Raw genomic sequence first — 10,295 nt, 5'->3', positions numbered from 1 at the left:
CAACCTTCACCGCTTCAACCAGACCCTCCTTGTTAGCGAGAACAAGATCCAGCAACGCTCCTCTCCTAGTTGGCTCATCCACCATTTGCATCAGAAAGTTATCATCAGTGCACTGCAGGAACCTCCTGGGCTGAGGATGGCTGGCTGAGTAGGCCTCCCAGCAAATATCAGGGTAGTTGAAATCCCCCATGACAACCAGGCCCTGTAATTGAGAGACTGCTCTCAGCTGCCTGTAGAAGGCCTCATCACCCTCCTCATCCTGATCTGGTGGCCTGTAATAGACACCCACAACAGTATCACCCCTGCCAGCCTGCCCCTTAATTCGCACCCACAAACTATCAACTCGCTCCTGATCCGCCCCTGGACAGAACTCAATACATTCTAGCTGCTCACTCACATAAAGAGCAACTCCACCACCTCTTCTTACTGGCCTGTCTTTCCTGAACAGGACATAGCCATCCATGACCACATTCCAGTCATGCGAGGTGTCCCACCAAGTCTCTGTAATTGCCACTAGATCATAGACCCCTGACCGCACACAGATTTCTAACTCCTCTTGTTTATTCCCCATGCTGCGTGCATTGGTGTACAGGCATTTCAGGGAGCGAGCTGAGCACGCCAATCTCACCCTAGGGGGATGGGAGGCCTCCTGGTCTACCTCAACACTAGAGCGTTGTAGCCTGTAGTCCAGGCAACACTTTGCCCACCATCCTGTTTTAAAGGGGCTGCTGGGAAGGAGGTACACACCCTCCCCTCCCCCCACCGCCGCCGCCGCCGTCCCAAAACCGCTCGCCCGGCTCCCAGGTGCCACGCTCTGGCACAGCAGAGGGCGACCCGCTCCGCGCTTGCGAGCGGCGGCGGAGCGGGGTAGGGGGGCTGGCCCCTTCCCAAAGCCCCGAGCAAACCCCATTGCCTCCCGAAACAGGCACCCTGGCCGGGCCTCAGCCCCTGCTCCGCGGAGGGCAAGGTGGTTTGCAGCCTGCAGCTCTGCACCCCTGCCCCACTGAGGGTGAGGTGGTTTGCAGCCTGCATCCCCGCATCCCTGCTCTGCGGAAGGCAAGGTGGTTCGCAGCCACCATCCGGCCTTCTCTTGGTGGTAGCCCTGACTGCAGAACAAGAGAAGCAAGTTTCACACCTGCTCCTTTTTATGAGAGCTACAAGAATCGCGTACAGACACCATCATTTAGGAGTCGGCAAACAAGCTATCCCGCCCCGGCCAGGGATGCGCGACTCGGGCTCCAGCAATAACTGTACTTCGCTACGGAGGCGAGGGAGGGCCTGGCTCAGGACGGCCAGAGCTGCTGGCCTTGCTCTCCCGGCCTCCTCCCTGCTGCCGGGGCTGCCCCGTGAGCGGGGGGCGCGGCGCTTTCGGGCGCTCCTAACGCCGATCAAGGCGGCGGGGCCGGCCTGCGCAGGGAGGCCGGGGCAGCGAATGGCCGGCGGCCGGCCGCCCGCCCGCAGCTGCGCCACGGCGCCTTAATGGCGGCACCCCGCAGCCCAGGCATCCACCCGCCGCCATGCTGCCTGCCTGCCGCCGGGCCCGGCCCGGGCCGGGGGGCAACGCCCAGGAGGGCGGCCTCGCCTTCTACGTGCTGTGGGCGCTGCGGGAGCCGCCGCGGCGGCTTCGCAGGTGCGGATCGGCCCTGCCAGGGGCAGCCCTGCCAGGGGCAGCCCCGCGGCTGTCCCGGGGGCTGCGAGGGAGCTGTGGGGCCGGCCCGGCCCCGTCCCTGTCCAGGGGTGGGCTCCCCGCGGGCGACCCGCATGCCTCGCCTCCCCCTGCCTCGCCTCTCCCCCCTGGAGTTGCCCCTGCCCGCCTGGCTCTGCTGTCCCTGCTCATGGCTGTGCTCTCTTCCCGGGCTACTGCTTATTTTCTTCATCGCACCCCTGCGCAGTCTCCTCTTTAAATGACACAAACCTTCTCCTTTTGCCTTCCCCTGGCATAGACACGTTTTCAAACCTTTTCATATATTTTTTGGACCTTCCATTTTACTCCTTCATGATCATCTCTGTTTTCTGTTGTTTTTCTTCCCTCCCCTCACAGCCAGTCCAGCAAGATGGGTTTCCAGGCTTGGCTGCCCCTGCCGTTGCCAAAGCAGCTGGTGGTGTTCGGGCTGGGAGACTGGAGCTGTTACTCGCCAGACACAAGCGTCGCGGTGGACGTGCTGGTGTCCCCGGACATTGCATCGCAGCGAGTCGGCACGCTGGAGCCTGCCCGCAGGTCGTGGTGGGAGCTGGCGCTGACGGGGTGTCAGGAGGGGTGTCCTGGAAAAACTCTGTGGTGCAGCCCAGTACTGGTGGTGTCGTTCCAAAGCTGCTCAGGCCTGAGGGTGTTTCTCTCTAGTGATGCTTTCAGCTTCTTTTTGGCTGCTTTCAGGGCTGGATCTTTTTTGGCTTTGGGTTGTCACCAGTTAGTGTGGGAGCAGGATTTTTTCTTTGGTCAGTGTTACTTGTGGGCTGAAAACCCGTGGTCCCCTATGCAGGTCTCTGGTGTGGGAAGGTGACTGGAGGACAGATATTTTCATGGCCTCGTTGAAAGAGATGGACAAAGGCAACTCTGCGAAGCTTGTCCTGACTGTCAATGGACAGGTAAAAGAACCAACATCCTCCTCTCTTCCTGCCCTGGGTCCTAAATGTTGTCACTTCTGAGCTACAGAACTTTCTCTCCCATCCTCTCCTTTTCCTTCTCTTTGCTACTCCAAGGCATGTGGATCTGTTAATGCATGTCTGTGCTGAGCCTAAACGCTCTGTGATGCTCCAGGCCTATTCCCTAAATGGAGCTTTGCCAAAACACCTTGTATGTCACAGGAGACAGGCAGCAGAGTGCGGTTCACTTCCAGTTCCACTCTCTCTTGGGTCTATGGTACTTACACAATTGTTTGACCTTGTGCTGAAGCCCTTGGATTTAGCATCTCCCAGTGCTTTGCTTTTCTTTCTTTATTCTCTTGGTGCTGGAGATGAAAGCCGGGCTGTTCCCTTGCAGGGAATCTGTCTGTTGCAAGACATCTTTTTGCTCACCTTTTGTGGATGGAGGCCAGCGCACTTGTCATGTCGTTTTATTCTCACTGTCACCATTTCTGTCACAGCTGCTCCGAGGAGTCTCCAGCAGTACGCCCGCCCACCCCTTCCTTGTCCCAGAGACCACCCAGTCACCAGTGCTCCCAGCAGATGATATGCCCCTTGGCCAGGACATGGAGGATCCTACTGCAGTATGTGTATCCTGGAGCCTTCCTCTCATTATTTCACCCTCTCCTTAGTATCTTCTCCCTCACTCGTAGCTGCTCAGTTGATGTCTAGCAGGAACACTTGCTACTGCTCTCTCAGTGGAGATCTGGCTAAGCAAGTTTTGGAGACGAAGATTGACTTGTGCTAAAGAAAGTGGTACTCTTCATTGAAATGCCTTTGGAAGGGTTGAATTGAACAGCCCTTGGTGGGATGATTGATCAGCCTGGTTACCTCTCGCACAGGTGGCCTTTCTACCTTTCCAGTTGCCTTGTGCTAGCTGTGCCCATGACAGCCAGCAGTCTGAAAGTGGACCACTGGGCATATAGCAGCAGGTAGCTGCATTGCTCAGTGTCTTTTTGGCAGCTGATACTGTTGGCATGCTGGCCCTTAAGACTCAGTGGGAAGATGAGCCTGAAAAGAGTCACCACATGACCATAATCTCTGACCCAGTAACAGACAACTCACAGTAGCCTCAGGTCTTTTTCTTCAGGGCTGATTTGACTGGGACTCTTGTCACAGGTTAAGAGTCAGAGCTCAGAGGTGACTGCTAGAGCATCCAGGCCTGGAAGGAAGGACATACGCCCACCACTGAGGACCCTGGCGGTACCTTGTGCCCTGAAGCCACCATCTGACAACGTGGAACCCAGTGAGGCCTGGAGGAAGAGTCCTGTCCACCCCAAGAAGCCCAGGAAAGTTTTATTTGAACCCACAGCATCTGAGAGAGATCTCGATGAAGAAGGTAACTCTGGCAGCTTCCAGGTTTATTTTACAGGTCTTGTCTGAATGATCTGTCAGTGCTGCTGGGCAACAACTTCACAGTCCATTTCTCTGTATATCTCCAAGACAAGATGGGCTTGTCTGTCTTGGCTTGCAAAATACCAAGAACTGCTCCTTAGTCCTGGATAAACTGCTCAATGAATTTTTGCCTGTTGGGAAAAGGCCAGAAATAGAACATGGGACACTCGTAGTGCCAACACTCTGTACCATAACATAATATGCCTGTCTCTTCGTACAAGTAAAAGTGCTTTATAAATGAACGCAAGTATCATTAGCCTTGTTTTACAAGAGTAAATTGAGGCACAAGAAAGTTACCTACTGGGACGTTCTGTAACCTCTCCATTAGTTTGTCTGCTCCCCTACTAACAGCATACCACTTGGTCCGTAGAAGACATTGGTTATTATTAAAGTATAGGGAATATGAAAAGAAATATTAGTATAATTGTACTGACTTTTCAGTACTGAGAAGGTAGCTGCCAAGGGGTTTGGAAACAAAACCTTTAGCTTGGAGTGTGAATTCCAAGTCAGCTCCAGGGTGTGAGCAAGTTTATGTGTATATGTTTGACAGTAACGCAGTGGTCCCCATGTGAAGTGACTTCTTGGGACTTGGCTTGCTTCTCACAAAAGGAAATATAGCTCCATCGTAAAGTTGCTTCTGCTGTAGGCAGTGTGAGAAGGGGGGAAATGAGCTTCCATCAGAGGGGCAAAATGAAATGGTGACAGCATGATGGCAGTCAAAGGCAATGTGCCCTGCTCTTACCTGTCGTCTGCATTTCTTCTGATGAGACTTTCTTCAGGATTGTTGGTCTTGCACCTTGTTTGTTGCAGTGGGGTAGCTTTGTGCTGGGGGTTGGAGAAAGGAAGGCCAAAGGGCTCTTAAACCGTGGGGCTGACCACTTTCCAGGGTATGTCTGCTGGCTGCTTTCTTTATGGGCCATCTCTGTGTTTCCTCTGCAGATCTGGCAGTGGAGGAGTTGCGAGGTGAGGATCTGGTTCCTAGACCCTGGTTTGTCTTTTCAGCCACTCGGTGATACCATTCCCTTTAATGTCACAGGCCTCTCATGCTTCATCCTTTACTTCCCCAGTGATCAAGAATAACAAGTAGGTTGTGTGTATATACTGTTCCTCTCCATGCAATTGCCCTCAGTATAGGCGCTTCCAGTACTGTCAGGCTCTCCCATACGCTTCTGTAGCCCCTCTGAAGCTCAGGCACACCTCTGGGTGCATAGCCCTTTGAGGCAAAGGGTGAGATGTGAAATGGGCTTTGATTAAAAAGTGTTTTTTGGCTTGCTCAGCCCACTGCAGGGGTGTGGGAGAGAAAAGGCAGAGAAACAGAGAAGTACAAGGAATATCTCTGGAAGCAGCTCCAGGCTTCTGGTTGCTGTATCTTGGGCACTAACAAGCTGTCCCTGGGTAGCCCTCCCTCACAAGGAGTAACACAGGGGGAGAGCACAGCTGGGATATCCCTTCTGGGGATGGGTAATCAACGGGGGGCATCCAAGCCTGTCTGAAGTGGCAGCCTGTATGCGTCCTACATCCAGCCAGACTCTTTGCTGGCTCCCTCTGCTAGCAATGTCGCTCATCATACAGCAATTATTCCCCAAAGCCAACAGAAAATCTTCCTCAGGGAGCTATGTCTCTTGTCACCCCAGAGGGACAGGAAAGGAGCTGGGGGTGTCTCATCTGACTCTGCTCACAGCCCTGTGCTCTCCCCTCCCCAGGCAGTCCCAGCCCACGGTGGTGCCATGCCATGTGCCTCAGTGACCCGGGGATGGCTGTTCTGATCGGTGGAGAAGGTGTCAATCAGCAGTCCTGCAAGGATGCACTCTGGAAGCTGGAAATTGGTGGGGACTTTAGGGCTATCAAAGGCAGTGGGGGCAATGGGACTCTAGGACAACTCATGCAGGTTGGGAGAGGGTACTCAGGAGTCTGTGCATAGGGAGGGGTCAGCAAAGGTGTCACATCTTCTAGCACGGCCACCAGGCTGAGCTGACAGCTGGGGTTGTGAGGCTGTGGGGTTGTATGTGAGAGCTCTCCAGGAGCTAAGGTGTAAGTTCTGGAAAGAGTTGGGTGAGTTTTAAGGAGTAAAAGCAACAGCATGGTGTGCAGTATGTGTGATGACTAGTGGAGAAGTGTGAGATAAAATTCCAGTGCCTTGCAGCTTTCTGCACCTCACCGATCCTCTCTTCCACCTTACTATTCCCCACCTAGTTAATGTTCCCCTTCATTCCTTTCTGTATGAGTCCCCTCTAGCCCTGAATCAAAGGAGAGGAGGAGATGAAGGGAGCAAGGTAATAATTTTATGACATATTCTTTAAATCTGGAAGAATTGAGAGCGTCTTTGAACTCCCACACTATGTCTGGTGTGTTCCCGCAGACAGTGATTTCTGGCTTCCAGTGGGTGTTCAGCTACAAAACACCATGCCATCATGCTTGCATGGTCACACAGCTACCTACGACCCAGACACCAAGCGTATCTACATCTTTGGGGGCATAAGGGAGGACAAAGACTACAGCGGCATCTACATTCTGGACACAGTCACCTGGAAATGGCTCCTCGTGGCTGTAAGTACTGCAGCTCTTCCAAGACAAAAGCACAGCGGGGGTGGCAGGTCCTGCCTGAATGTGGCAACTGATGTGCCCATATCCTTACTCCAGTAGTCTTGGTCCACTGTTGCTGCAGGTTGCCTGAGCTGCTTAGTTGGGATTGACAGATAGAAGAAGGCTATGTTGAAAGGCCACAAGCTTGGCAGAAACCAGGGGCTGTACCTACCATGAATGAAGCAAGGTGAAAAAATGGTTGCTGTGGAGTGCTGTGTCTGAGCGAGGTTGTGGGTGGGAGGTACTGTACAGCGGCAGAGGGAAATGGCCTCTCATTCTATATGGTGCTGTTGAGAGCTGCACTGGATGCTGAGGTGAAGAGCTCATCTTCTCAAATCAGAGACTGCTCTGAGCACAGCAGATCTCTGAGCTCTTTAGTTGCCTGTCATGTCCTTGCAGAGGGCCCTGTCAGCAAGGGACTATCTGTCTCTTTCCTGGCTAAGTTACAAGATGGCTTTTACAGAATAAGCCTGGATGAGATCTTTCTGTTCTCTGTAGTCTTCTGAGGAACCTGGGGTAGGAGGTTGACTTCCTTCTCTCATCAGAGCATTCTGGTGATGCAGAGTACGCAACAGCTGTACTGTCTCTCTGTGTGGCGAAGATCTGGCTGGGGAGCCAATAAAGTGAAAATTGAGACTTGTTGAACTCACTGCGCGATGTGGGCCCCTTTCCTACGGGTCATGCAGCAAATAATGCACTTCTTGTAACAAACGTATGTTGAACTTTTTCCAGGCTAAAGGGAGGATGCCAGTGCTCACCTACCACAGTGCAACTATCTACCGCAAGGAGCTCTTTGTTTTCGGAGGGACTTTCCCTAAAAAGGCGTCACTGGCAGTTGGACCCTGCAGCAATATGCTCTATATCTTCAATCCAGAGCATGAAATTTGGTACCAGCCCATCTCAGAAGGGGAGAAGCCTCTGCCTAGGCTTGGGTGAGAGTACTCTTATTCCAGCCCTCCAAATCAGAGCAGGAAACCTCTGCTCACCTTCCTATGACCCCAGTGTAATTTCCTAAATATTAGTGGATTGTTCTCCACTGTTTGCTCCTTAAGATAGGGCTATGATTTGACCAATGTGACTCCCAGTACCCCCTGTCATGAATCCTGATGAGATTCTGTCCTTGGGCTGCAGTGCCTGGGGGTAGAGGCAGGCGTAGACTGAAGCTATGGCAGCCCAAGAGCAGAAGCCAAGGCTGAAACGTCAGTGTTGGGAAGCTGCTAAAGATACTTTGTTCACTTGCTTCTTCTCTGCCCAGGCATTCAGCTACTCTACTGAAGAACAAGCTGCTGATTTTTGGGGGTCGGAGGACTTCTCTCTACCTCAGTGACATGCACATCCTGGATCTGGGTAAGAAAGTCTGTGCCAGGTGGATACCTTGGGAAGGTCCATTCTAAGGCAGGGCCTGGGGAATGAGGCATGTTAGATGGGAAGGCGGCATTAATGTTATAAAAAACTCCTGACTAGGCAATGGAGATGGAAAACTATGGGATAAAAAAACTCTTCCTGGGTCAGAAGGGAGGGAATGGGGAAAAACAAGACTGCTGTTTTGGAAGCTGGGTAACAGAGAATGCAGGTTGCTGATGTGGCAGAGCATGGAAGTTTTTGTCTAGTTATGAGGCTGAGCTTTTTGGACGTTTCACCTGCCTTTCCCCTGGCTGTCAGGTTTCATGGAGTACACACCAGTCCCCCTCCTTGCAGGATGTCCTTCTGCGCGTTGGTAAGATCCTATTGCAGGCCCAGGAGCTTTCTTCTTCCTTTGTCCTTTCTCTTTGGAGCCAGGTTTAAATGGTGCTTGTGATCAGACCCAGTTGCATATCTCTGTCCCACTAGTCAAAATACAGTGGATGGCCCCTCTGCTCTGGGACCAGAAATTCCTGTGCTGTCCTAGTTGGTGCCTGTAGGGTGGCAGGGGTACAGACCCCTTGGTCTTCCTGGAAAACTGCCTTTCATGCTAGGGGAAGTTTTCTGCCGTGTGCTAGTGAACTGTATTGCCTGCTCTTTGGTCTCCACAGTACCTGGAGTACAACGGATACACCGAGAGGAAGAAACTCTTGTACCAGGACTGTGCTGTTCCTAAAGGGACACTATTGCCCACTAGAACAATGAATGACCTAAATCAGATCAAAGCCCAGCTAGCCTGCTATATTACTCCACAGAGCAAAACATAGGAGTTTTGGTAGCTCCTTCTGAGATAATGAGGTGCTTTTCAGGCCTAATTATGGCCTGACCTGCAGAGGCAAACAAACAGTTCTTTCAAGGTTATTCAGCAATTCAGGGCAGAAGAGAAGCACAAGTTAACTTCCATTCTGCAGCTTAAGCCCTCAGCCTCCTGCTCAAGTCTGCCCATTGCTGACTGAGGCAACCCTGGCAGGTTTCGCTGTAGTCACCTTTCAGCTTTGCTTTGGTCACAGTTTTCATGCAGCTCTGGCTGTGTCGGACCAGAAGGTTCTGATCAGTGGAGGTTGCAATGCCAAAGGAGCCCTGCAGGATGCCTTTGTCTTCCACCTAGGTGAGTGACTCTCCCTCCCGGTTTCCGTAGCTGAAGGTGACTATCAGGCTGCAGTGGTGTTTCTGAACACCTAGTCTGGTCCATTTGTTTCATCCCTTGCACTAGGAATGGGTTTGTCAGTATTGATAGCTGCTTTCTACTTCAGATACTCTTTCATGGAGCACGGTGATCCACCACGACCTCTGCTCTGTGCCCCGAGCTGGCCACACACTGCTTGACCTGACTCCTGCCCACCTGATGGATGTGGACAAGGAGAACAAAGAGGAGCATAACCTGCACACGGTGTTGGTCTTTGGGGGCTGCAACTGTGCCGGGACGTTTTACAACAGCACAGTCAAGATCCAGCTGGACCTAGGATAAGGCACAATACTCAGAATGAGCCTGGAACAGCAAGGGCTCTTCACCAGCCTGAATATAGACATGGATGGCAATAAATGAGTCCAAGCAATGTGGTAGTACCTGTACGTAGGTGAATGCTACCTTGGCACAAGAGATGACGGGTTTGTAAAGCCTTTCTGAAGGCCCTGGGTATTGCCCTCTTAGGGCAGCTGATATACAGCCTCCGACTGGCAGAAATTCCCTCTCATATCCCTGGCTTGGTACCTGGGCTTGGGTACCAAAACATTCCATGGGATCTGAGCTGAGCCTGCACAGGAACACAGTCACAGGCTTCTGGGCTGGAATTCCCAGGGTGCTTTCAGCTCTGAAGGTGACTCAGATGTTGGGTTTCATTTGGGATGAGTGGAATGGGATTTACTCCTGCTGCTTGGAAGGTCTTCACAGTGAAAGTACAGGCGTGAGTCTGATTTGGAGGGAATCTGGTGTGGGATTCCCTTGGGAAATAGTCTGAGAACCAGGAAAACACTTAGAGTGGTGTCTGAGGATGGGAAAAGGAAGAGAACACCATCATTTTCAGCATATGAGAGTGAGCTGCTTCTGTTTTCCTGACTATGGCACAACCACCTAGCTTTGCTCTAGACAGACCTTTATTACAAATTCTGCAAGACTGCTGCTAGACATAAGGAAGAAGTACAAATGAGCTGCCCCAGGTAGTAAATCTGTCATTGCAAGGGTTGGCAGAGTTGCTGACTGTTGACTCTTGCAAGACCCATGGGACCCAGTAAGGGTTGGGATTAAGATGTCTTCTGTCAGAGACTAGTTCTTACTGTTTATATCCACGGCACTG

At 52.2% G+C, this 10,295-nt stretch overlaps 2 protein-coding genes across 2 annotated transcripts; both read left to right on the top strand.

Annotated features, from left to right (window-relative positions):
• Positions 1-1,517: 1,517 nt before the first annotated feature.
• On the top strand, positions 1,518-6,403 carry LOC137661749 (uncharacterized). The gene is made up of 9 exons (XM_068397374.1): positions 1,518-1,630; positions 2,042-2,218; positions 2,481-2,586; positions 3,084-3,206; positions 3,742-3,961; positions 4,957-4,980; positions 5,721-5,843; positions 6,243-6,290; positions 6,377-6,403. The coding sequence occupies exons 1-8, from the start codon at positions 1,518-1,520 to the stop codon at positions 6,278-6,280; spliced, it is 924 nt and encodes a 307-aa protein (XP_068253475.1). The 3' UTR covers positions 6,281-6,290; positions 6,377-6,403.
• Positions 6,404-6,420: 17 nt separating this feature from the next.
• Positions 6,421-9,465, top strand: LOC137661748 (rab9 effector protein with kelch motifs-like). Its single transcript, XM_068397373.1, has 5 exons — positions 6,421-6,564; positions 7,333-7,532; positions 7,856-7,947; positions 9,012-9,109; positions 9,255-9,465. Exons 1-4 carry the CDS (start codon positions 6,421-6,423, stop codon positions 9,050-9,052), a joined length of 477 nt encoding a protein of 158 aa, XP_068253474.1. The 3' UTR covers positions 9,053-9,109; positions 9,255-9,465.
• The last annotated feature ends 830 nt before the right edge of the window (positions 9,466-10,295 follow it).

Source organism: Nyctibius grandis, chromosome 4 (genome assembly GCF_013368605.1).
Source record: "Nyctibius grandis isolate bNycGra1 chromosome 4, bNycGra1.pri, whole genome shotgun sequence".
Taxonomy (NCBI): Eukaryota; Metazoa; Chordata; class Aves; order Nyctibiiformes; family Nyctibiidae; genus Nyctibius; species Nyctibius grandis.
This window is presented reverse-complemented; position numbering and strand designations above follow the sequence as displayed.

Excerpts from the sequence above, each read along its gene's own strand:
- LOC137661748 (XM_068397373.1), top strand. The coding sequence starts at position 6,421 with ATGCCATCATGCTTGCATGGTCACACAGCTACCTACGACCCAGACACC. Across the intron at positions 6,565-7,332 it reads GGAAATGGCTCCTCGTGGCT|GCTAAAGGGAGGATGCCAGT; the intron begins GTAAGTACTGCA and ends AACTTTTTCCAG. Across the intron at positions 7,948-9,011 it reads CATGCACATCCTGGATCTGG|TTTTCATGCAGCTCTGGCTG; the intron begins GTAAGAAAGTCT and ends CTTTGGTCACAG.
- LOC137661749 (XM_068397374.1), top strand. The coding sequence starts at position 1,518 with ATGCTGCCTGCCTGCCGCCGGGCCCGGCCCGGGCCGGGGGGCAACGCC. Across the intron at positions 1,631-2,041 it reads CCGCCGCGGCGGCTTCGCAG|CCAGTCCAGCAAGATGGGTT; the intron begins GTGCGGATCGGC and ends CTCCCCTCACAG. Across the intron at positions 3,207-3,741 it reads ACATGGAGGATCCTACTGCA|GTTAAGAGTCAGAGCTCAGA; the intron begins GTATGTGTATCC and ends CTCTTGTCACAG.